At 41.7% G+C, this 25,894-nt stretch overlaps 1 protein-coding gene and 1 long non-coding RNA gene across 2 annotated transcripts; both read right to left on the bottom strand.

Annotated features, from left to right (window-relative positions):
- Positions 1–819: 819 nt before the first annotated feature.
- LOC147222271 (uncharacterized) lies at positions 820–3,070 on the bottom strand. The gene is made up of 3 exons (XR_015107781.1): positions 2,621–3,070; positions 1,671–1,797; positions 820–1,070 (listed from the first exon to the last, which is right to left on the bottom strand). It is a non-coding gene; the product is annotated as an uncharacterized LOC147222271 (long non-coding RNA).
- Positions 3,071–5,947: 2,877 nt separating this feature from the next.
- On the bottom strand, positions 5,948–24,527 carry klf15 (Kruppel like factor 15). The gene is made up of 3 exons (XM_086167746.1): positions 24,394–24,527; positions 19,449–20,893; positions 5,948–8,905 (listed from the first exon to the last, which is right to left on the bottom strand). Exons 2-3 carry the CDS (start codon positions 20,669–20,671, stop codon positions 8,737–8,739), a joined length of 1,392 nt encoding a protein of 463 aa, XP_086023872.1. The 5' UTR covers positions 20,672–20,893; positions 24,394–24,527; the 3' UTR covers positions 5,948–8,736.
- Between the last annotated feature and the right edge of the window lie 1,367 nt (positions 24,528–25,894).

Here is a 25,894-nt window from a genome sequence, read left to right as displayed (position 1 = left end):
CCAATGCACTCGTTAATAATCTACTTAAATGTCTGGAGACGAACGATAAATGTGGGTTTTGCTTGAATGTTTGAAGCAGCTCTACGATCATTCAGGCTCTAAATTAAAGATTTTACCTCACACTGGTTTAATCTCACACATTTTGAAAACCTGTAATGAGCTCAGAATAGCATTTTCTTTTCACACATACACACACACACACACACACACACACACACACACACACACACACACACACACACACACACACACACACACACACACACACACACACAATCTTTGTCAAACGGATATCCTGTATGAAACAGCCAAATCTCCATAGATAAACAACACACTGAGGTTAAAGCTACAGGGAACTAATGAAAACAGCATCACTTACAGATCATAAAGACCTTTTCCACACATAAACACACTTTATTTTGTGTTCTTTCTTTATTTTTATTTTTCCATCCGTCTTCCTCCGCTTATCCTGCACTCAGAGTCACTGAGGATGTTGGAGTCTATCCCAGCTGTCATTGATCAAGAGGCAGGCTAAACCCTGGACTGGTCACCAGTCAATCACAGAGCCAAATATACAGAAAAACAACCATTCACTCATTCGGGGGCGGTTGTACCCATTTTTTCCAATTAACCTGCTGCATGATTTTGGACTGTGGGGGGAAACCGGAGAACCCGTTGGAAAATCGCATCAGGAATCAAACCAGAGTCTTTCGTGCCGTGAGGCCGAAGCGCTAACCATTGGACGCCTCTGCCGCCCCTCATACTATTTATTTATTACTTTTTTCTTTTCTTTTTTTCTCAGTGCATTTTGGACTGATCGTTGTCAGATAAAATAACTCAAATTTTGTTGTTTTTTTTTTGTTTGGCTTTTTGCTCATTAGAGACTGATATTGTTATTAGATAGAATACACACACAGAATTTTATTTTGGTCCATTTTTTTTTCCTGTCGCAGAGCTAGGGATTATCTCAGAATCTAAATGAAAAAACGATTGTGTGCACAAGTGCTCTTACCGTGATCACTGTGGGATCAAGAATCCTAATAAATGGTAGCTTTCCGCACCAGAAGACCCTAGAATAAAGCAGGACACATCAATGTCTGGGCAAAACAATGAATTGGCATAATAGCAGTGACATAAAACAATAGGTAGAGTCTGATTTCAAGCTCAACCATTCACAGACTGATGGAAGCAGAGCTGGCGTGCAAGATGTTAACATGACCATCCGGTCAGCGGCCTAGGGTTCGGTGTCTTGCCCGAGGACACTTCGGCACGTGTATGGGGCGACCCAACCGCTAACTTTCCATTTTCGCATTTTCCTAATTTGTGAACAGATACACAAAGACACGCAGAAGTCGTGCCTGACTTCATTTCTGCTATCGGATGCAAACAGCTAATGTTATCCACGATTCACTGTGTTTGCGTCTGGATTCGAGATAGTGCAGTCACTCTGAAGACTCAGCCAGAAGACAAGGGAACGTCGAATACCGGAGTTCCTTGGCTGCACTCTGACAGAAAATCAGATTGAGACGGCAGCCGGTGTGTGTGTGTGTGTGTGTGTGTGTGAGTGAGCATTAAAGGGTATTAAAGCCTGAATTTTATTCATTTTAATCCACTTGGTGAGATAGTACTACCCAATTCATGTTGAACATTCGAGTAGCATCAATACACACCTGGAAACTTGTGCGAGTTTTGCATAGCTCCTCTGCTTTTGTTCTTGCATTTTAGTGGTGAAAATGTGTGATTTTGCCTGGTTTTGTTCCCGCAGCGTTGTTGATACGCCGGCCACAGACCTTGAGCCTAAGAAAACAACAAAAAGAGGATAAGAAATGAGGCGTGAAGAGCTTGAATCAGAGATGCATGGCCTTGTGGAATTCTGAAGACTTATATTGGTCCATTTTTTAAAATAACTCTTGTTGGTTTGTTTGTTTGATTATCTGTTTTTCAAATTTCTAATTATTCTTTTCAAGGACTTTTCGGGATTGTTTCGCATGGTCACCTGGCCCCAAAGTTGTAGTGTTTTTTGAGCTCAAACTATATGTATATTATCATGAAGAAGACTTTTTCATTGAAGTCTGCAAAGACATCCCAACATTTAATGATATAATATAATATAGGTAGCCACTGGTTTTCAGTTTTTATTATCATTATTATTTTATATGCTAATTTTCTCATAACTATTACACTAATTGGACATTTGTTCTCATCACCTTTATTTAATAATTCAATCTGAGAGGCTATATTAAGCAAGCCATCAATTTTTTAGAGGCTTTAGTCGAGAAAGGTGCAATTATTATTTTTTTTTTGTATTTTCTTCTTTGCTTATTTTTATTGTGTTTATCTTTCTACTGTGAATATCAGAAACGGCTAAAGGGTACACCCAAGTGCCATAAGGACACGCAGTTTCCGTAATGTATGGGTGTATTGTTCAGATATTCATAACAAGTGAGGAGGGCTAGTTGGAGCAATCCATTGTGTCAATGCTCCCCCCTCCCCCGAAGGGGAAGTGTGATTTCCACATGTAGGTCTATAGGTGCACACACAGCGACAAACAATGCGCAATATACGCTGGTCACCTGAAGGTGCGTCTTAAAAAAAAACACTAAAAGCAGGGTTCCATCACCTTGTTGCTGAGAATCGGGAGTGCCGATCACCAGGAAACACCTTGTTTTAGACCTTCGGGTGGGCATCGATGAGTAAGCCAGCTGTGTGAGAAGAGACGCTGCAGCAACTTTACCAAGAGTCTGGTCAGTGGCTGTTTTTAACACATACTAGAAATGGACTGAGGCAGACCGTTGGCAACTTAAATCTAGCAAGAAAAGCACTTAATGTACATGTTAGCTGGAAATCAGGCAAAATAACCCCTTATTTTATATTATAAGGTGATATAATAACAACAACAACAATAATAATTCAATTGATAATATGAGTAATATTAATATGAACATGGGCATGAATAACCACCAACACTACTTCTACAATTACAAATTAAAATATAATGATAATAAAAATAGTAATGATAATATGAACGATGCCAAGGCCTTTAAATAAATAACAAAGCCCTTAAATAAAATGTATTAGTATTATCATAACAATAATGCAATGGTCACTAATACTAATGAAAATAATGAGTTATTGTTTACTTTATAAGGTATTTTTGTTTGTTTGTTGTCTTTGAGCAGTGCTAAGAGCTGTAGCGCTGTCAGCAGTGGTGAGCAGATGATTCCATGGAAAATTCAAGTGAACATCCCCCCCCACCCCCAGATCAAAGTGCTTCTGGGAACAATTTTCCGAACTAATACCCTCAGCACTATAAACCTCTGTGTAACACAGAAATATCCGCCGTGTTGGATAACAGAGTTACGATTTCTATTCTTTTGTTGGGAGTTTGTCGTCGAGTTAGAAAGATTCGCCAAAGACTAGATCATATTAAGTTACATAACGTTGATCTCATTTGCAGTTCTCCAGCTCTGGTGGGCTTTTCTCAGGAAATCCAACTCTTGCTGGTAAGACCACAATATTTACAAGCCAAGAAATAAATTCCATACCTGTCTCATGAGGGAAGGGTCATTCTGTGAATGGAAGATATATTTGGCGGCAGGGCAGTCGTCTCGGGACCCAGTTCGATTCCTGTCAGCGCTCGGTGGCCCAAGGTTCATCCATAACGGCTGTTTGGGAATAATACCGCGTCCTAACTTCCCCAATATGTGAGAGTCCATCGTCCCTCAGCAAGGAAGTCACGATTGTCCGCTGGTGGAAGAGAAGGTACAGTCGGGGACAAAGGGCTCACTTCAATTTTCCTTTTGCGGGGCCACAAAATCCTCAGGGGGGGACGGCGTTGAAAACAATGGTGGGGGCCATTTTCCTTAAAGACAGGGACATTCAGCCTATGATTATTTCCACTGTATTGTATTTTTGTAAATAAATAACAAATGCCAAGATTAATATTTCATTCATAGAGTACCTCCTTGAGTTTTCCACATCAACGTTAGGATCAGTGTAAGGGCATGTTATTCATTTAGTTTAGACACTCAGATGAGCCAATATTGGTTTTAAGTCACGTGATTAACTCACAAAATAATCAGAATATTTGCAAGATTGAACGATTTCATCAGATATCCAGCATCGGGTGACGGTTTTGATCTGAAATGACAACTTCCTGGACTGAATTTGAAAACTTTCTTGGATGAAACTCTTGTGTTTCCAGGAGCAAATCAGTCTTCTTAATTGGAGCTGTAAATCGGTGACTTTCCAACATTAAGAGTAACACTTAGTGCTAGAAGAGAAAGGAAAGAAAGTACAGTAGAGTACACAAGTCTGCCTTCGAATAATATGAGCTAAAACAGCCAATAGCTTTGGTGGATATTTGTGGTGTAAAACTACAGTCCAAGTACCATGTCAAGTATCGTGTTATTACCTCGTCCTGATGTTCCTTTACTGCCACTTCTGTCATAACGGTTTACTTTCCTGTCATAAAGCCAAATGTTGCATAACTTAAAACAATGTTTTGGGAAATAGAAAAAAATGCAGTTGACATACACTCATTTTCATACTCTTGCCTCATATGCAGGATGTGCGGTCACTTTCTTTTTTTCTCGTTTCCCTTAAATCCTAGTCATGCAGATGAGAAATACAGAGTTGTATCATAGTAACTGTATTCAGCGATACTTTCAGCAAATAACATTATGTTTTAATTTGAATATATCGCAAGTAGTATCCCTTTACCTTCCCGTATCCCTTTATCACCAATACATTCTGTTTCATCTATTCAAAACATGTTATTTAATCAAATATTACCAAACCAAGTCACAGGTAAAAAGCAACGGCTGTGAAAGCTTCAAAACTAAATCGTCTTTGCAGACGAAAAAACAAACAAACTGCAGTACTTGGACACAAAATGGTGAAAGTAGGAACATAAAATGAGTGGCACTTAAATCAGGAACATTAAATACCAGGAATTTTGAACACTCCATTCTTGTTATTATGGCCCAAAATGGAGAAATATTATTTTACGCTTGTTGCAACAGCTGTATTACACATTGGAGTCCCAATCCTGACCAATGATAAAACTAATCCGATAAATATCATACATAATACTGTGAAACAAACAGGTTTTCTTTATCAGTTTTATTTGTAAATGCATCTCGGATAGAACAAAGAAGAAAAAATAGATAATATATTCATATGTATTGAAACATTAATTTATGTACACATTTGAAGGGGTTCCGCACTACAACTCTTCACAAACACTGATTTGCTTTAAGATACGGCATCGGAATTTTTTTGATTTGTTTTGTTTTCGTTTTTCCTGGATACAGCCATGTACATCCTGCATATTTACATACATTCATAGGATGCGATAATCCACTCGTGGTTACACAAGCGTTAAAATAAAAAAAATAAAAAATAAAAAAAATGAAATAAAATAAAAAGGAATGATGTACAATGTTGTGTAGCCCTGCTTGTTGTTGCTCTACATAAGTGATTAAAATGCAAGGCTCGGCAACACCTTTACACTTTACTCAAGGACCCGGGACTTCAGAAAGTGAAAACACCTGTCCTCAGAAAGGATCTTGTGACTACATTTTCCGGAAGATCTTCCTCCCGGTAGTTCAGCACCATGGTGTGTTTAATGTCTCCCATTGTTTTCCCCTTAAAAAAAAAAAAAAGAATGACTGAGGCTCGAGGCTCCTCAGGTTGATCTGAGTAACCGATAAAGCAGAGTTGAGGCAGTCTATTGTCAGGTTCTTGTTTTTTTTTTCGTTTTGTTTTTGCAATACATGAACTGAGATAATATCACTGAGGTGCAGATTCTCATGCCTGACGGAGGCTCGGCCGTGATCTGTTTTGAATATCAGACGCAGAAAAGAAAAAAAAAAAATCACTTAATGCCTCAATTAGAACCAGCCTCATATACTGGATATCGGAAGAGTAATGGAGTATATAAAACTTTCTTTTTTAACAGAACTTAATGCAGAAAATGTGTCATGATGCTCAAGATTGTGCCCGGCATCTTTTTTTTTTTTCTTTCTGTGCAGTGCAGCAGTGTGTGTGTGTGTGTGTGTGTGTGTGTGTGTGTGTTTGTGTGTGTGTTAGGTTACTATACAGTTGTGTGAAGCTGTTGATTGAAAGCGTTGCCCCGACAACGCTTGCCCACAGATGACAACCGATACGTCACCTGTCACACTTGGCTCGCTCCATTAGCCGGCGAGCTAACCATGTAGCTACTTCTTATCACCGTTGCTCTGTTGCACCGTTGCAATTCGTGAATTGCAGATAATAGTAATCTCAACCCTTTTGTTTTGGATTCAAAGCCTGTAAAATCCCAGGCTTTGGATTTAGAAAACGTAAAATTCAAACAGCAGCAAAGAATAAAAGGTTTACTTGGATGTTTATAGCTAAGCTACTGCCCAACTATTATGATGGGTACTTATTGCTAATTAGGATGTACTTTTGACAAATGAGAAAAAAGTGCTGGCAGAAGTTGCGTTGTGAACAGCATTTACTCATTCATTCATTCTCCTGCACTCAGGGGTCACTGGAGCCAATCCCAGCTGTCATTGGGCGAATTGCCTGTCAATCACAGGGCCAAATATAGAGGCATGCCACCATTCGTTAAATGTCTCAATTTGGGTTTCAACATTTTGCGGAGGCAAAAAAGACTTGTGACAAAAGGTGATAAATAAAATTTAAAAAAAATTGCAAAATAAGATATACTGACCGCACCATATTTACCAAGAACATTTTTCTTCTTTTTCTTTTTTAAATCAAACAAATCTGCATATCAACATTGCCCATATTGTTGTTTGCCAGCTAATGTGACAATCGTCTTTTCTTTATCCAAGGTACCACATACAGAGACGTACAACCATTCATCCAGAATCCAGAAAGACAGAACACGCAACAGATAGCACCCCGTCCGAATCAAACCAGAGATCTCCTTCCCGTGAGGAGAGAAAAGCGCTCATCACTTGGGCACCATGCCGCATTTTCATCAACATCCAACGCATTGAGATAATTCAAAGAATATCAGCCATCAGCACTAAAGCTGGAAAAAAGCGTTATTTCCGGACGTGCTAGGCTAAAGCGTAAGGATTTTGCGGTAGAGTAAGGCCAGACGTGTGTAACAGAGCGTAGATGAGGTACAAATTAATTTGCTTCATCACAACAAACATAAAATGAAACACCGAACCAACAGGCAGATATAATCAAGGATTCACTTTTACGCCACCTCTTGTTTTGCTCTGTTACACCCCTACCTTCTATCACGTTTTATCGATGACACTCTGCCGGCTCATCCGCCGCATCAGACGGCAGAGTCCATATTTTAACCGAGGTGAAAGTAGCCATACTCCTCTCCGGGCCCAAAATGTTACGACATACTTATAATACAGCTGTTATCTGGGCAACGTCTGCCTTTTTCTTCAAGATAAAAAAAAGGAGGTGGAGGGCTATTCATGAAGTCCTGCCACGCTCGTAGAAAATAGCACCGGTTGTGTGTACGTGATTTTTTTCAGAAATTTTGCAACAATGATAATACTTAAAATGCAGTACATCGCATCAGGAAGCAGACTTTGCTCAGAGGTCGAGTATCCACGAATATTCTGTGGAAAACTGTGACGTCAAAGGCTATAGCATAACTTACAAGTGCTTAACGTTATTTTGTTTTGTTAAAAAAAAAAGCTGTTAATAACAGCGTTGTAATATATAACAGCGGGCCTTTGGCCCAGAATTGACCCCATTACATGGAAAAAGCCGAAGCGCGTCATTTTTCACCAGCATTTCCTCATTCAGACGTCCCCCCTTCTTCATTTCTGTGATCATTCCATCTAAAATGCTCCCTCATATAAATTAGTTTCTTGTTTTTAATAATTTCAAGGAAGATTTCAGTGTCTTCATCACCCCAATCACATTATCTGTTGTCATGAGCAACCAGGAAGACAGCGATGGCAGGAACGTCCGCAGCTAAAACATTCACTACGCCTGAGACATCCCCGTCCCGCACCAAGCCTTTCCCGAAATTTCCACAAAACAAAATACAGACAGCTGATTGCGGACATTTTTGGGGGGCATCTGAATAAGTTCCTCCCTGACCTTTGTGTGATGAGTGACTTCAAAAATGACCTCAACGGATGATGATGGGAAAACAAGCAAGCAGTACATGAATCAGCATTAGTCCGTCATTCCCTTCATGTGATGGTGAAACACAAAGACAAACACGTCGGGTTCGCCGGACCGTGGTGCAAGGCAACAGCCGAGAAAAAAAAAAGTTTCGGGGGAGTAATCGCCGATCCGCCCGTCGGCGGACACCATCAGGACGACCTTTCGTCTGACTTTTTTAAAAGGCCAAGGAATGTCCGAGACACTGGCAGCTTTTCTGGGGACGGGGAGAGAATAAAAGGCAGTTGTTTTCCAGGTTGAGTGGAAACACAAGGCGAAGCGATCCCAAGCCAGGATGAAAAAAGGGAGATAAGCTTATCTTATCCTTTGCCGGGGAAGAACAACTTACCCGAGCACAAACAGCAACGACCACCGGTTGATTACAGGATGTGTTGGTTTACCTTTGTACAATAAATTAGAACAATCACAGGGAGTTAAAAAAAAGCAAGGCGTGCTTTGAGTTGACTGTGTGACAGTGCGGACGTTTTTTTTTTTTTGTTTGTTTTTTGTGCGTACGCGAGACATGCACGCCTTGCTCTGCAAGTCCGTGCCTGCATGGGCGTTCCCCAGGATGGTCCATCAGTTCGCCGCACGGACCGTCCGGCTGCTTCGGGGGAAACGGTGCACTTTGACGTGCTTGGACAGGTGGTCGCTGCGGGCGAACTTCTTCTCGCACACGGGACACTGGTAGGGTTTGACCCCCGAGTGGGAGCGCCGGTGCCGGGACAGCTCGTCCGACCGGGAAAACCTGGAGGAAGAAATGAAAAAGTCGGGTTGGAACAGGCGCGCATACACAAGCAACCCCCATTTCTCTCATCTATATATGAATGTGTGTGTATATGTACACACACACACACACAAATATACATGCATATGTGTATATATAATTATTTATCTATTTATTAATTTTTTTTTTTTTTACTTTGACACTTTATTCTTTTTATTTCATTGGTTCTTTTTTCATAAAATAAATCTGTATTTTTCTGTATATGTCTGTACAGTGTCCTTGAGTGCCAAGTATGGCGCCTTAAAATAAATGTTAGCAATTATTAGCTCATATGCCCACTTCTGTGAATTCTCAGAATTCCGAATTCTCCTGTTAAAAAACAAAAAGGCCCTACTCTGTGCACACTTTCATATTAATTCATCCGTCCACATGCTGCAGATTTCATCTCAACACACTCAAATTCGATATTCCAGGAACAGTTCATATTCATGCAGATATCGGCAATTATTTGATGATCAGAACACTGTTTTTTTTCCTGGTTTTCTTCAGAAAATCTGATTTTTTTCACTAAATATCATACTTTTTTTAAATAACTGTAATAAATATGATGTATATATATATATATATATATATATATATATATATATATATATTGTTTTGTTCATAATTCCAATGTCGAGTCTTTCCTTGTTTTGATTTTTTACCATAATGTGTACATCACATGGAGGTCCAGGGGTACAAACACACACACACACATACACAAATCATCTGGACAATTAGTGTCACAACAATGGGGTTTCTGAATCTCTGAAGAAGCCGGTGTCTGACAGATGAAGAAACTATTGGCTCAACTGACAAATGGCAACTCATCATACAAACATACCATCGGGGTTCACAGTGCTCTGTGTGTGTGTGTGTGTGTGTGTGTGTGTGTGTGTGTGTGTGTGTGTGTGTACTGTGCAGTCCCCACATGACATGTGACATGATGTTGCTTTGTCGATTTCTATTTAGTTTTATCATCACCCACACACCCACACACCCACACACACACATACACATACACAGAGGCTATATTGTCAATGTGTCTAACAGAGACGGCTCTAGGACTCCTTCTGGATAAGATAAGATGAAAACCAGGCTACTGCCCCAAACTAGTTTTGGTGAGAGCCTCGGTTCTGCCGCGCAGATGTTCCCCTCCCCTCCGACCTGACAGGATAATGAATGGGAGCCATCGCAACCTGACATTATTTTGCAACGCTTAAAAAAAAAAAAAATTAAAAAGCCTTTGTCCTCCGTCGTGTTATAGATAAACAGTTTACAGCTAGAGGCTAAAGAAACAGAGCTGTAACAGATACGATTATGTTACTCGCAACATCTGACAGCGGTTTACGTGGCGGCGCTGCCAATAAAAGTGCTCAGCAATCGCGCTCGTGAAAGAAAGAAAAGAAACCGGTGAGAGGAGCCGATCAAGCCGGCGATGGCTGTCGCCGGATCGGCTTTCGTTTTCTGCCGCCCTCCTTTCTAGGAAAAAAAAAAGAACTCTTGTAGCCACACGAGACTTAAAAAAAAACAAAAAAAAAACCTAAAATAAATAAATAAACAAAGCAGCTCAATGACCCCATTCTTTACTGTAGTCCACAATATGTCAGCAATGTTGCACGAAACCACTTAGCCTGTGGTTTCCCTTACATTTTCATCTTAGGGCACCTTAGAAAAAAAAATCATGTGTTGTAGAAATCCCCAAACGGGGATATTTTGAAAAATCTCTCTAACTTTATAAAATGTTTGCCATGAACTACTTCACAATGCCCCGTTGTTTTGCTGGGAGTGCTTTTTCCCCCGAGTTAAAATAGGCCGAAGAGGAGGACTTGATACGCCGATCCGAGTGAAAAAACCTGCTGAACAAAATACCTCATCTGCAACGAGATCTGATCTCCACTGAACCAAATGAGCACAAAAGGCAAATGAACGAACATCAAACTGTTTGTTTTAGCCTCCCTACTTCTCTTCCTATTTCCAACAAGCTCAGATTTTAGTTTATATCGGTAATCTGTGACCTCACACTTGGCTCATGATCAGAATGGGATATGACCCAGCCAAATAAATGCATTTAAATACATAGAAAATAATTAATCTAATTTTAATCTAATTAATCCCATAATCAGATGGATTAGTTTAGGTTAATTAATCAAAATTACCCATTCATTATTTAAGTGGAAAATTTTGTGGAGGCAAAAAGATTGGTGACTAAAGGTGATGAATAAAATAAAATAAAATAAAATAAAATAAAATAAAATAAAATAAAATAAAATAAAATGAAGCATACTGACTCAGCAGAATTTACCAATAACATTTTACCCTCTTTTTTTCCAATCAAACAAATCTCCAATTACCGTGGCCCATATTGCTCTTAGCCAGCTGCTGTGATCATCTTTACATTATCTGAGTTACCAACGTTCCGAGACAGTTTGGGCCAAGCAGGATGTCAACAAGGTACTTGCAGAGAATTCTCAAGCAGCGTCTGCTTGGCATTGATATGGAACTTAAAGCTGGAAGTGCTTTGGTAAGAAGTGTGACCTCTATTTTTCGTTGATCCAGTGTCCTGTCTTGGGTTTTTTGCGCTCCACCTGCCGTCAAATTCTGTCGGATCACCAATCTGTACCACTGAGTGGAATTATGGGAATTTGAGTCATTGTTCACTGTGAATTAATTTTTGGGGGCAAATTAATCACGGAAATTAATTAATCTGTATTGCCATGTTCATTTTTACAACCCCAATAGAAAAAAAATGAAAATTTCAATTGAACACTGTTATTAGGCTGTTAATTAAATAAAGGTTTGCAATAGCAATAAAAAAAAATAATCTGCCACTGATGTGACCCAACAATATACTGCAGAAATCAGTTTCTTCAACATAGCTCTGCATGTCGTTGGTCCTCTAGTGGGATTTTTTTCATTGGGTTTTATTTGGCGATGGCATTTGCTTCACAGCCAGTTATATTTTTATATTTCACTGAAGTCAAATGGTGAAACGTATTAACACATGTTGTGACGCCACAGGAGACAGATCTACTTCAGGTCAGTGAGTGATAACGGACTCGACGCCAGGTTGCTGACTGGTTAATGAGTATTTAATACCAGCCTTATCGTTTGCTTTCACACCTTCGGATCCCCTCGGATCATTCCAGGCTCACATCGCATTTCGTTTCCTCTCCAATAACACAAATGATGCAGTATGTTAATGACCCACTGAAGGTCTTTCGATGTTCAGGACAACAAACTATCAGAGAAACCTCGGTTTTATTATGATTTCTCTCACTTTTAAGTGCTAAAAGCATCTCCTTGGGGCTGCTTTCTTTCATTCACCACGACGTGTACTTTCTCAGCATATCAATTGAAGAACTTGACAAACTGCTGTATGAAAAACATCTTGTCGTGATTTGAGTTTGGAAACTTATTCACCATCTGTTGATCGGTATATAAAATCGTTCATCTCCAAGCTGCAGACTCCCGAAACCCCATCGCCAGAGCCTTGCACCGAACCTTGGGGGATGGAGTTTTGCCGCAGCTGCCCCGAAGCCCAGACTTTTAGCCAACATTAAACTTACTACTCCAAACCCAACCGTCCAAACTGCTTTTTCCTCAGCTCTAACGCTCTTTTAAATATATATATTTTTTATTTTAATGCATTTTAGCTAATTTTTTTGTTACAGCGTAAAGTGTCACTGAGTGTCTAAAACTGTCCTTTAGAAGTCTACTACTATAATTGATATATATGAATTAATAATGACAAAAACAACAATAATATTTTTGTTATTATTATTGATCTGTTGTCAATTGCCAATATTTTCAAAATTTTATGAAAGTTGACAGGATTTTGACTGCATGTTCATTCAATCAGCCTCACTTCATACCTGAAACAAACACTTTGGAAAGTGTAAACCATATAATTATGCTTGCATTATAAATGTATAATAAGTATTAGTGTAAACCACATAATTATACTTGCAGCGCTTTTCGTATAAATCATGATATATATAGAAATTATCAACACAGCATATATTATTTGCTGGTGTTTTTTAAGTGCTGGAGTTAGATAGATAGAGATAAAGATAAGACCAGAAAGTTCGGATAATATTCAACTAAATGTGTGTGTGACCTAACACCAGGTAAATATATGTATATATATAAAAAAGAAGATAAAGCCAAGCAAAATATGGCCAAGAAGGGAATCTAGATGTTTCAAGTTAATCACAGCACCTTTATCAACCCCTTCCTTAAGTTCAATGCGAAACGAACCGGGGGGTTCCAGCAATGTCTCCTCTAACGTGCACGCTCAGCCAGTCGACAATATTTTTAAATCTGATTTTCTTTTGGCTGAAGCAGCTGTGGTTCTCTCGCTCCATTTCATCGACTGACTTCTCACATTCACTGATGTTCTGCTGTCACTTCCAACCCCTTCTGACAGGAACGCTCCCGCAGCTGGAGCTATAGCACCGTTTATTTTTGATAGATCACGAAGTCGTACGTGAACTCTCTGCTTCCGAAAATTCATTGGTTGTCTTAGTCTCTTTGAGTTGAGGGGCAAAATTTAGGGAGTAGAGGACATCATAAACCAATATTGAATATAAGTGATTTCAAAATCAGCTTTCTCTTCGTACTTTGCATTTATTCAAATTTTAAACCCTCCGAAAGGTCGTCGGGAAACTGCACTTTGAATCTAGCGCCGGTGCGTCGGCCGGTAGCGGCAGAGACGGATTAGTCTGCAATCTCCAGACTATAATTCTGGGCTCCCACGGTTGCTTTCAGGTTTCAGGTGTTCAACAACGGACAGAGACCAAACATCGCTTGGGAGAAAACCGGCAAATCCCCGCCGTCCAATCGAAAAAAAGGAATGTGTGACGAAACACATCGTGGGACGGCGTAACAGCTAATCTCAGCGACCTTGTGCCATTGCTCAGAAATATGTCAACAAACAATGCGCTGCTAGCAAAAGTAGCAGATACTGAGAAGACTACATTAACCATCCAGGCGCTCGGGCTCCACGCTAGCTAGCAGGCGGTTGCTAACATGCCGAGCTAACAGTGGAAAACATTCAGAAGGAGAGCAGCCAGACTGATGCAATGGATGGATCCATCCCACCTTATGTTGAGGTTCAGATTTTCAGAAATTTTACCAAAACAAAAATATTATTGTAACTTTTCCTTTTATCTGCTCTTCATCTAGACCAGGGGTGCCCGATACGTCGATTGCGATTGATCAGTTAATCACGAAGGTAATGTTGGTAGATCGCATGCCGCTGAAAGTCTGTCATCCGTCCTTCTTGCGGTACTTTCCAGTTGATTGAAATACGGGACAGCAAGAAACACCAAGTTCAAGCTAACCAGCGGGTTAGCAAATCATTTCTTCTAAAGAAAGGGCAAAACATGAGCCGAATCAAATAAGAAACCGAAAAATTACCACTTCCAAGTGCAATGGGAGGAGGACTTTTTTTCCACATTGCAACATCCAAAGTGAATTTGCTAGATCTGTCAAAACTGCTGTTGCTCTTCTGAGGAAGGGAAACGGAGAGTGGCACTTTTGAACTGTTAATAAAAGCTACAACACATATTTCCCTCCGCAAAGCAAGTTCAGAAGGAGAAAGGTGAAGGTAATAAAATCACAGTAGTGCAGACAGCAGTCATTTTTCCTGGGGCTTATTTCCAAAGCTTGAGAAACGCTACCAGCCGCTACTGTCTGAACCGTGCAGCTCTGGCTGACTTCGTGTAGCACAAGTCATCGGCATTAGGTAATGACCAAAAAGATACTCTGTTGTAGTGTGCCATAAGTGTTCATGCAGTTGCTCATGATACACGAACATATACGGTGCAGTTATATAAATAAATGTATATTCAGTCATTTTCGTGGAGGCTGACCATTTGTAAGAGGTCATTTGAAAAGTAGCTCACAAGCATCTCCAAATTTTCATCTTTGCTGTCTTCCTAAGAGGCTCTAAACCAGAAAACATGGCTGGCGTCACCTCCGTCTTCTATACCTTTCCTTTCATTCTGGCTGATACTCTTTTAAACACCCCTGAAACTGTTCGCCATCCATTCTCACCTACATGAACTTCTTTTTCTTCGCCTCTTTTCCACCCTCTCTGTTGCTTCTGACAAAAATTATGTTTTTTAAGAATAATATCAGGCATACGGTGTATAACGACAAAGATCAGCCATCTTTTGTCTGTAAGCTGCGACTGATTTAGGTTTAATCTAACCTGACGGCATCTTTAGCATCTTTATTGTACTGGGCAGAAATAAATGAAAATGTCATTTCCAAACGCAAAGCACCGGTGATTCTGACGATGTGGGGAACCAACAATATCGTCCTGGTCGGTCCGACGTGACGCCCGCCAGATAATTGGAAAAAGTGTAGTACATATGAGGGTTTAAAGAGGGGATTGTTTTGCAGAGTGTACAAGTGTTCACCTCATGTGGAGCAACATTACTCAAAAGAAACATCAGCTCCGGGGGGAGGAGGCCAGTGGGATGGGGTGCAGGCGCCCCGTTTCATTGATCCAACAACGACTTCGGCACATTTGGCTAACGCAGTTCATACTGATACTGACCACTGCTTTTTTTTTCCATTTATGTTACATTTAAGAGGATTACGTTCACCTGAGGGCAACACAGTTACTTGAAGATCTTGAGGATAGCGGCCTCTATCCCTCTAACCCCCAAACGGTAAATTGTACAGAGAGTAAATAAGATTAAATTAGATTAATAGTACTTAAATTGTACTTAACCTTTACCAAGGTACTAAGGTTAGGTAACTACAGCTTTAGCAAGATGGTACAAGCCAAAAACAATAAGGTTTGATGGCATTACTGCACAGGTTGAAATGTGTTAACAAGGTCATACATATTCAGGTACCGACAGTATTTTAGATAAGATCGTAGAGTGTTGGGTCACATCTCTGCAGCGCTTTCTCTCTGTTCCGTCTGAGGAACCTGGACTGGTCCCTCTCTTTTCCCTTTCATGCAGCGCGGCAGCCTGGACGTTCCTAGCCCACAGTCATGGTAACTATTCAACACTTTGTCTTTGTTCGCACAACTTCCTCACTGCCGTTCCCTTCAAGTGATTGTGCGCAAAGGTTTTTCCACACACTCGATCCCCCGCCGCCGCCACCCGACGCCGCCACCACCCGACGCCGCTGCCTCTCCTGTCTTTCTAGCTTTCCCTTTAAAAAGTTACTCTCCGCTACATCCATCTGCTTCTCTCTCTCTTCGTGTTTCATGACTCCTCTCTCCTTTAGTCGGCCCCCTCGTTTACCCCCTCATTTACCCCATCAAATACAGTGGGTCACACACACACACACACACACACACATACACTGGTTCTCATGCACACACTTCCACCCAAACTAGATCCTGCCTTTTGTAGAGACAAGAGCCCTTTGTTAGTTGGAGCACACACATAGGATTATGACAGCACACATTTCTGCAGCACCCGGCCTGTATTCAAGCTTTTCTCTTTTTTTTTTTTTTTTTTTTTGCAGTGGCGCTTGCATGTGAAACTATCTTATACACGTTCAGATCCTTCAAAAATCGGTTTCCGTTAAGATTGGTCTTAAGCGAGCCGTGGCATGCAGAAGGCATAAAATAAAAAATGTCAGTCTTGTGCCATTGCGTTAGTAAATGTAAGCCTTCCATTTGCATAGACAGTATTGGGAGCACATGGGAACACCCTGCAGGTGTTTGTACTGCAGTTTGTCAAGCTGAGTCAACGGGGAAGATGAAACACTGTTGTTTATGTTCAAGCAAAGGCAAGTTGTATGGAAGTGCGTCATGTTGGTTTCATATGCAGTTTTAGATATTGCATTCGCAGGGGATTCACTCTGAAGGTTGTTTGGCGTTGATCGAAGATGAGCTGCTGCTGCGGTTTGGTTGCATTTCACGCGGGTAAGATTTTAAGCAAGCCAGATTGTTATCGCTCTAAGCCACGTGGGACCCGCCGCTCCAGTCGCAGTCACAAATCTCCCGGGGTTTGTTAACTCCGTTAGAAACGGCGCCTCCGCACCAGCATCTCTTTAAAACGTAAGAAATGACTGAAGAACTGAATATCGTACAAACCAAGGTGAACGGGGACTTAGAAAACCTCTTCAATGAGTCCATTTGGTTTTATATTGCATGTTGTCAACCCCCATACCAACCAAGCAGTTTGTTTGTGCCCCAAGACTGAGACTAAATAACTAAATTATGATTTATAGCAGTGCTTACAAAGAAAATAAATGAGCCCAAAAAAATCTATAGTTAAATTAAATTTGTAGATATGTAACTGTTCACACGGACTGAAATAGTGACATTGAGCGCAAATTTGGGGAAACGGGAGTTAGATTTTCCTCACTACACACAGCAAACGGCTAAATTTGCTTTAAACACTTATAAAGAATTTATACAATATTAATTTCTTTGGCAGAAAAATGGCACCAATTTTGATGAGCTATTACAACAGTATGACAAAAAAGTCATACTGTGGAATTTTATTGGTTGTGTTCTCTTTTATTTAACACAACGGATTTAATCCTATTTTCACATTTTTCAGTTCATTTGTTTACAAGTCAGATTAATCCATTCTGCTGACTGTCCTCTTTACTAAATCAGTTGGCCAACATCCAATCATGTCCATATTTGATATTTTCCAAAACTTCTGAATCACATTTTAAAATGCAACGTTTCGATTCATGACAGTTTTTGATTTTTTTTTTTTAAACATCCTCTGTCAACAAAAAAAAATAGGCAATAAATGTTCAAATAAGCAGATACAGTATTTCCCTTCCGGCTGAAGGTCTAGACTGCTGTCTAATCTGTCCGTCCTGCCTTTAAAAACAAATGACTTAATTCCAAATCCTCCTGTCCAACATGAAAGTAAATTTTTGGTTCATGATGTGACTACAAAAAGATTAAAAGCTTGTAAATTTATGCAAAGTATCCCCAGCCAAATAAAAGGGGGTTTAGAGCAACATGTTGCAGTAAAACAAGAAAATGTGGACAATGTCCAAGTCCATCAAGCAGTTCCTGTCACTTTCATTGGTTGATTCAATGTCCTCGAGACCAAACTCTAGCTAATACAACTTAAAGTCTATCACCCATAAACAAACGAGATAAACACATACGAGCTCAGATAAATGAGTGCAGGAAATGTTGTCACTGAAATGTGCAAAGAGATGAAAACATTCAAGTTCCCCCTCAGTTTTCCTTTCAAACACAGCGGGATCCAAATTAGCTCTTGCTGTTTTATACTTAGCATACACAAGCAGACTCGCACGTCTCCCCGGCGACTGCACAGCTGCAGAGTCTCAGCGGGAGGTGCCGATGTTGTGCCCACGTGACTCAGGACCACATGCCGCATCGCAGAAATTCATTTACATCCACATAAAAAAAGGAAACAGAAAAGGCACTGGTGCTATTCTTGCATATCCCTGGGTTACAAGAGGTGTGTGGCTACATGCGGTTCAATTGTCACAGCCTTAGAGCTTTCCAATTACCACTTTGGAGGCAGCATGAGAGTCGTTAAGAGCGCTTAAGCAAAAAGAAACAAAAAAAAAAAAAAAGTATTTTCACAGCTTTTCTATCACGGATCCTTAAAATAACTTCCTGAATCAGGCAGATCAAGGCTGATCGCGACTCCTCTTCAAAGTTGTACAAATTTTCTTAGATCACTGGCAGATGCTAATATACAATCAACACGAACACGTGTGAGTTGAGGCCTATTAAATCTTGCGCTCCATTATACAGGCTTAATCAATTAAGTCTTCGCAATGACAAAGTCTCCAGAGTATGATCCTATAAATTCTTCAATTTCTTTTTCTTTCAGCTGATCCCCTCAGGGGTCGCCACGTCCAATCTGCCTCCGTCTAAACCAGACTTGGGCATTTTACGGGCCGCGGGCCACATCCTGCCCGTTTCACTTTCTTATCCGCCCCGCCAAACTATTTTCTTTGAATATTTTAATAAGTGTTTTCAATCGATATTGAATTTAGAAACTCCTTATTTTTTCCTTTATGTTTAATTTTGTATGGATAATGTCAGTACATTCATATGATCATTGATGATTTTAAAGTTGAAATAAAATGCCAGAAAATGTAAGTATTTAAATTGCAATTTTCATTTTGTTCAATTTACATGATACCTACTTGGCACGTGCATAGAAATTAAATAAGAAATGTGGCCCGCCAAAATAATTGCCCACGCCTGGTCTAAGCCCTCGCTGCTGCATCTTCTCTCACACAAACTAACTTCTTATGTCCTCTTTCGCTTTGTCCGTAAATCTCCTCTTCGGGAGTCCACCCTTTACATTCTGGCGGATATTCTTTTGTCGCAATTCACCATCGACACTTTTCTCCACCCGTTCTAACCCACGTTTCTTCACCTCCTCCCCAACCTCTCCGCTGCTCTCGACTGTCGACCCAAAGCACTTCAAATCTGACACCTTCTTTATCTCTGAGTATTCTAACTGGCATCGAGCGCCCGATGTCTGTTGTGGCAAATAACAAATTACCATTTGTTTTAAAATTCAGCACCCACCTCCATCCGCAGCCCTGCCAGTTGCAGGCAAAAGGCTTCTCCCCCGTGTGTCTCCTCAGATGGGCCTTCAAGTGGCTGCTCTTGGTGTACATCTTGGTGCAGCCAGGAAAAGTGCATTTATGCATTTTGATAAGATCCGCTACCGGGCTCTTCTGGAACTTCTGACTCCCGACAATAATCCCCGATCCGTGGCTGGCGGAGCCATCCCCGAGTCCGAGAGGCTTCGCCGCGATGGGGACGGGCGCGATCCGAACGAATTTCGATGAAACGTTAAGGCTGGGGGAGGGCAGAATGTGGGGCACCAGAGCAAAGGTCTGACCTTGGATGTTGACCAGTAGCTGTGCGATTTTGATGTCTAGAGCCGGAGCAGGCCGTTGAGGCTGGGCTACTGAGGTAAGAGGTGCCGGTGCCGACTCCTGCTTGATCTGAAGAGGCTGAATCTGTACGATGACCGGCATCCCGCCACTGTTAGAGTGACTGTCCCCCGGTGTCTTGTCGCCCGACGGCTTCTCTGTGTTGGATTCATACACGGGGTTAGCTGGCGGTGTTTTGGTCTCGCTAGGGGCCGGGCTCGTAGAGATGGCAGTCGGAACAGTTTGGTCTGAAGACTTGGCATCCGGCTCGAGCTTAAATTCTCGGGAATTAACGCTGCCACGCTCCAGGCCAACTTCCAGACAAAGAGACTCCTCCAGCTCCGCTCCCAACCGCGAACAACCCTCTCGCGTCTCCTGCTTCATCGTCACCACCTCCATGTTCTCCTCGAGGAACTCTTCGATCTCCTCCAGCGTAGGCTGAAAGGAACCCCCAAGCTGTTCATCTGGCTCCGCACTGGACCACGCAAGGAAATCAAAACCATCCTCTTTTACAGGCTCACTTTTGGTGGGCTCATTTTTTCTGGAGTCCCATAGGAAAGTAGATAATGGTGCCACTGATGCGACCGCGCCGCTGGTGGCACCTCCTAGAGAAGCCTGAGAAAGCAGGTGGTCCAGGATGCTGTCCTGGCTCTCGACACTCGAGTTGCTCCCGTAGCTGGAGCTGAGCACCTGGGAATCCGGACTGGAGCAGGAACGAGGGCTGGACGACTCGCTCAGGTCATCCTCAGAGAACGGTGACGGCATCACCTGGTAGTCCAGGTCCGTCACCATGTCAGATGGCCTGCAGGCTGCCAAAAAGCCAACGGAAGAATGAAGGGGATCCTCGCTCACCACGGGTTTATCGACCATCCCTCGCTAAAGCCAAGCTGCCGCGCTTTTTTGGTCTTTGCGTCAGCTTTTGAGATGATCTCCTGGAAATGTAGTTCTTCTGTCGGAGATGTAAGGTCACAAGGTCACTCTTCCTTCTTCCTACTCTGAGAAAGTGAAGCACCTGGGTTTATCTCGCAGGCTTGAAAAGCAAGTTTCTGGTAAACACAGTTATAATCCAAGGCCTCCAGCTGGGACACGGCACTGCGAACAGAAACAGAAACAGTGAGAAGTCTGTTGTGCACCATCCACAGACACCGACCGCTCAACTCCAATGGAGATAGACGGATTTAGGAAAAATGTATTTCAGTAACACACGAATATCGCCCGTAGATATAAGATCGTCTCATCAGATTAATAAATGTAGCATTCGACGATTGGTCGTATGCCTCCGTGTGACAGGTGAATGAATGTCTGTCTCAATATGTGGCCCGGTGGGGAGAGTCTTCCCCTGTGACTCCCAAGTACTGGATTAGCACCATAGATAATGAATGAAGGAATGATTTCTTAAGACTTGGGTCTGAGAGGGTGACTGTTTTTTTGTTGATAATTTCCAACCATTTTTGAAAGCCCTGTATGCTAATCCAAAAGTTTTGTTTCTCAAAAATTATTTGGTCACAAGTCAAAAGTTTTTGTTTTTTTTTTTCTCTTCACAAATCCCCGAGTGTAAAGCACACATTTTGCTTTTGATGGTAAATGTTTGTCCAGGAGGAATATTTAGTAATCAGGAAAAAGTCCCAAAGTGACAGTTTATAAGTCATGGTTTTCTCTGTAAATCACAAGATACGCACAGGAAAATGTGACACGGCCAGTGACATTTACATGAACTCCTGAAAAGCACGAAAATTGGAATCTGAACATATCACTCGAGAACAGACTTCTACTTTTTTTTCCTTTTTTTTCAAATCCACTTCACTGTAAATGGTAATTAATCTATTTTTACAGACCTGAAATCAGATTTCAACACAAGAAAACCCATGTGACAAGAAAGATGCGCTAGCAGGCCCCACACACTGTTGACGTAAATTGATAACACATTCAACGGTTGGACTCGCTTTTTTTACGAGAAATACCTGAAATGTTTGGGCCCATATGGGGGAAATTTTATTGACATGTTGCCATCTTGTTGCTGTTCCGGCCAACAGATGGTCCACAAAGAGTTCATTTTAGTGGACGCGGCCAGGAAGTGACACACCGAATACTTTCTAGCAGCATTTGTTTACATAAAAGAAAACCGGGGTTCGGCTGTTTTCGGGATTAGGATGAACTTAAAAAAAACTCAATATGTTAATTTCTATTCAATGAGCAAAACCCAGTCTGGAGCTTGTTGTTAAGAATAATGAAAATGATCCCATTTTGTGCTGCTACAACTTGTTTTTCTTTCTGGTACCGAAAGAGCTATTCTTTAAATGCCAGGATCATACTTGTTATTTTAGCAGCAGGACCAGTCAACGGCTAAATGTCAACAACAGAAGCTTAAGCGAGTAAAGCAGGTGACAGTACATGCATAATATCCACATCATTATTAAATTTGCCAGAAAACGCGAATATCCATGGAAGTATAATAAGGGAGTAACATAATCCTGTACAATGGCTGAAATATGTTTACGGCGGAAACTCCACTGGTGTGATCGGAAAGTCACAAGCTTCCTCTTCGGGCGCCTGAAACCGCTGAATTGATCATTGATTCGAGAGTCTCGTTGTTTTTATATCAATCGTCTTGTGAGTCTCCTAGGATTTACCTCGTGAGGCCACGGGAGGTCGACCGACATTGGACAACGGATTTAAGCTACCCGTAAAAAAATCATCTCATACCCGCTCACATCTAAAGATTAGTTTTTAGTCGCAGACGAGTATTTTACAAAGACTGGGTCACTATTTACACAACTACAATTAGATTTTTTTTTTGTTCGCACCATGCAATGTTTTAACCGGGTATTTGTAGAGCCTCTGCTATTTCACTTTTCTTTCTCCACTTGGTTGTGGTACATTGGAGAGTTGGCATCGTCCAAGCCGGGCTGTTCTGCCCGCAGCTTCGCCATCGGCCCCTTTTTCTGGACATCCCATGCCGATCGTCTTTCGCGGTTAAAGTTCATCCAAACTGCCGGCAAATACAGTCTCTGCCGCCAATACCGCTCCGGTGATTGTTTGTCAACCAGGTTTCCTGTTTCTGGTTTTCATAGAGCTCATCTATTAGTTATTGATTGTGTTACATCACCTTAAAGACAGAAAGACTTTACAATAATATCAGACACAGTTGATATTGCGGTAAGAAGCTTATACTTAACGGCCGAAACACCGCGAGCGTAAAACTCCTAAAATTTCCTTCCAACTTTTTGTGTTTAGTCCCTGACTTTGAAACGTGTATTACAAGTCCGGCATAAGACCTGACGAGTCTCTGCTGCGACAACTGCACGTTTGCAAAACTACTTTCACCTTTACAACATCAATACAGCAAAGCAGGATCGCGTTCGCTCTTTTAGAATTTATCCGTCCGCTTTTAGACGCTCCTTCGGCCCGTAATTCCACTTCTTGCTTGTCCTTTTTAGCCTATCGCCGTACACCGCATTACAGTCTGCTACAACAAGCCCTGTGTGTGAGTTTAGAGCATCGCAGTTTCTTATGTCATCTGGCAGTGTCGTTATGCTGTGGTTATTGTACATCATTTTTTCCGTGCACGTGTGTGTGTGCTGAATCTTCTGAGAAAAACAGGTCAAAGTGTTCAGACATTCAAACTCATTTTATCTAATCTTCCACAATCTCACCACTGCAGTCATATAATTCTGTTACAGATTTAGGTTTGATATTATTATTATTGTTATTATTATTAATGTTGTCTTTGTTGCTAAACAACAGTGTGAGTTTGTGTTCCTTCGAAAGTCCTACTTCAGACTTCATAAATAGGTTATTTTCCTGGAACCGGGAACGTCGCCCAACACACACACACACACACACACACACACACACACACACACACAAGCCCCTCCTGCTTCCATCCAAGTGGCCGAGAATAAACCCCAGCAGAGGGAAGGGGTGGGCAGAAAAAGCGAAGTGTCAACATTATTGTCCGTGGAGACCGCATGGGGCAGCGTGGAGCCGCGTGTGTAAATCACGCTTGTTTACGGGGCGATCCCGTCACCCGTGGATCCGTTACATCCGTTGCGTCCGTAACGGCGGGACACAAGTTTTGTGATCCACCACGAGGCGTCACCGTGGCCTTTCCACGCGCGTCCACTCCCCCCCCCCACCCCCACGCATCGGGCCAGCGCCTCTTTCCGCGATCTCACGCGTGGACCCACATGCTAATGAGAGGGATTGTGAAGGGAGGGGGGAAAAAAAAATGGGATTTGAAACCTCGTGGGTGTCCGGGTGGCGTAAAGGATCGCGCGGCGTGAAACTTGCCTCGTCACTTGTGTGGCTGCAAAAAAGAAATAAAAAAAAAAACGCAACAGAACTAGTTCATTCATTTGAATTTGTCGTGCGTGGGTTACAATGCGGCAAAGGCGGGAATCGAACCCGCCACCTCTGCTCCTGAGCAGGCGTGTGCGCGTCTCCGCTCCGTCAACGTAAACATGTTTTCGTCGTGTCTGCGGCGGCGCCGAGCGGGAACACGCCGCGTCCACGAAGGAGGAGGAGGAGGGGGTGATTTAAATTAAAAAAAAAAAAAAAAATAGAAGAAAAAAAACAGACTCCTCGGGTCTTACCGTGTTTCACGCGCGGAGAATAAAATCCCTCCGTGGGATCATGCGTGGGTTTACATCCGTCGCCCCGGACGACTGGGGTTCGCCCTTGAGAGAATCCACGCCGCGGCGGAGGCGTCGCTGCAGAGACTGGACCCACAGCCGAATAAGTTGTACTATATCACCGTCACATGACTGCAAGTGTGTGTGCGTGTGTGTGTGCGTGTGTGTGTTACGCGGTTGCAGCGGAGGAGGAGGAGACTGCCGCTGAAGGCTCGTCCTCGATCGGCCTCCTGATTGGCTGGCTGAGGGGGGATGGAGGTGGGCCGTCTGATGTGTCAGTCAGAGGCTCCGCTGCGTGGAACAACATGTGGAAGGAGGCGCGACGTGGAATGATGGACAGATGCACGGATACATGAAAAACTTTGTTTTTTTGTCTGTGTGTATACTTTTAAAAGTTCAAAATTATAGTTCTACAGAAAGTTTACAGTATTATTTAATTACCTTGAACTTTACTTACACAATTCATTTCATTTGAACAGAAAGTCCTTGATAATATGTACTGTTTTTATAATTAATCTTTATTTAACCAACAGGATGTCTTTCACAAAGGTGACCAGGCCAAGAGGCCTGCAGCCTAAGAATTTTTTTTTTTTTTTTTTTTTTCCAGAAGTGCAATTTAAGAGCTTATTCGGTGACAGCGGAATGTGCGGTGGCTGTGACTCAACGTTAAAATAATTGACGAATATAAAAACGCAAACATCTCAGGCTGTGTGTCCCTCAGGATAGAGCAGAAAATTCTAAGTGGAAAAACCTCAGCGGGTGTCAAATCGTCCTGGAGCGTATTCCATGCAGGAGGGACGGCAAAGCTAATAGTTGTTATTCCCGATTCCGTTCTAACCCGCGGAACAGACAGTACCTTGCAAAAACTTCTTAGAAAATTCATTTTATACTTATATACTTTATAAAATGCTTGGAATGTCAGAAAGGCCTCTAAATGCAATTAGGTCACAAAAACTGCCTGTATTATAACATATATATTAGAGAAACAATTCATCAAACATGAAATAAATTGACACAAGCAAAGGCTCTTGGAGGTATTTATATATAATTTTGACCTTTTCTGAGCATTCAGTATGTAAACACCTATCTGTTTTTACAGAGTAACAGAGTGTGATCAGGATAAACATATATATTTTTCTTTTTCTTTTTTTCCTTTTTTGGAAAGTATAAACATTACGTCACCAATCGTCTCTAGATGTGAATTTCAAAGGTGTCTGTTTATTTCTATCAGTTTATTTCTTTCATTGTGCATATATATTGATTCCCAGTGTGTTATTTAATGAGCTAAAATAACTAAATGTGATTTTGTATTTGCCTCCCTACTTAGTAGAATCTACTGCTACTGCGTTTCCCCAAAAGTCTGCCAATCCAGAATCGTCCGATCCTCTGCCCCCATCTACCCAGACAAGACAACTTTTCCTTTCATTCTGGCTGACACTCTTCAATCACACGTTACCCCTGA

This window comes from Fistularia commersonii, chromosome 21, assembly GCF_037954325.1.
Source record: "Fistularia commersonii isolate RoL2024-O1a breed Wild chromosome 21, RoL_Fcom_v1.0, whole genome shotgun sequence".
NCBI classification, from domain to species: Eukaryota; Metazoa; Chordata; class Actinopteri; order Syngnathiformes; family Fistulariidae; genus Fistularia; species Fistularia commersonii.
The sequence above is the reverse complement of the archived record's forward strand: the minus strand, read 5'-3'. Positions and strand labels throughout refer to the sequence as shown.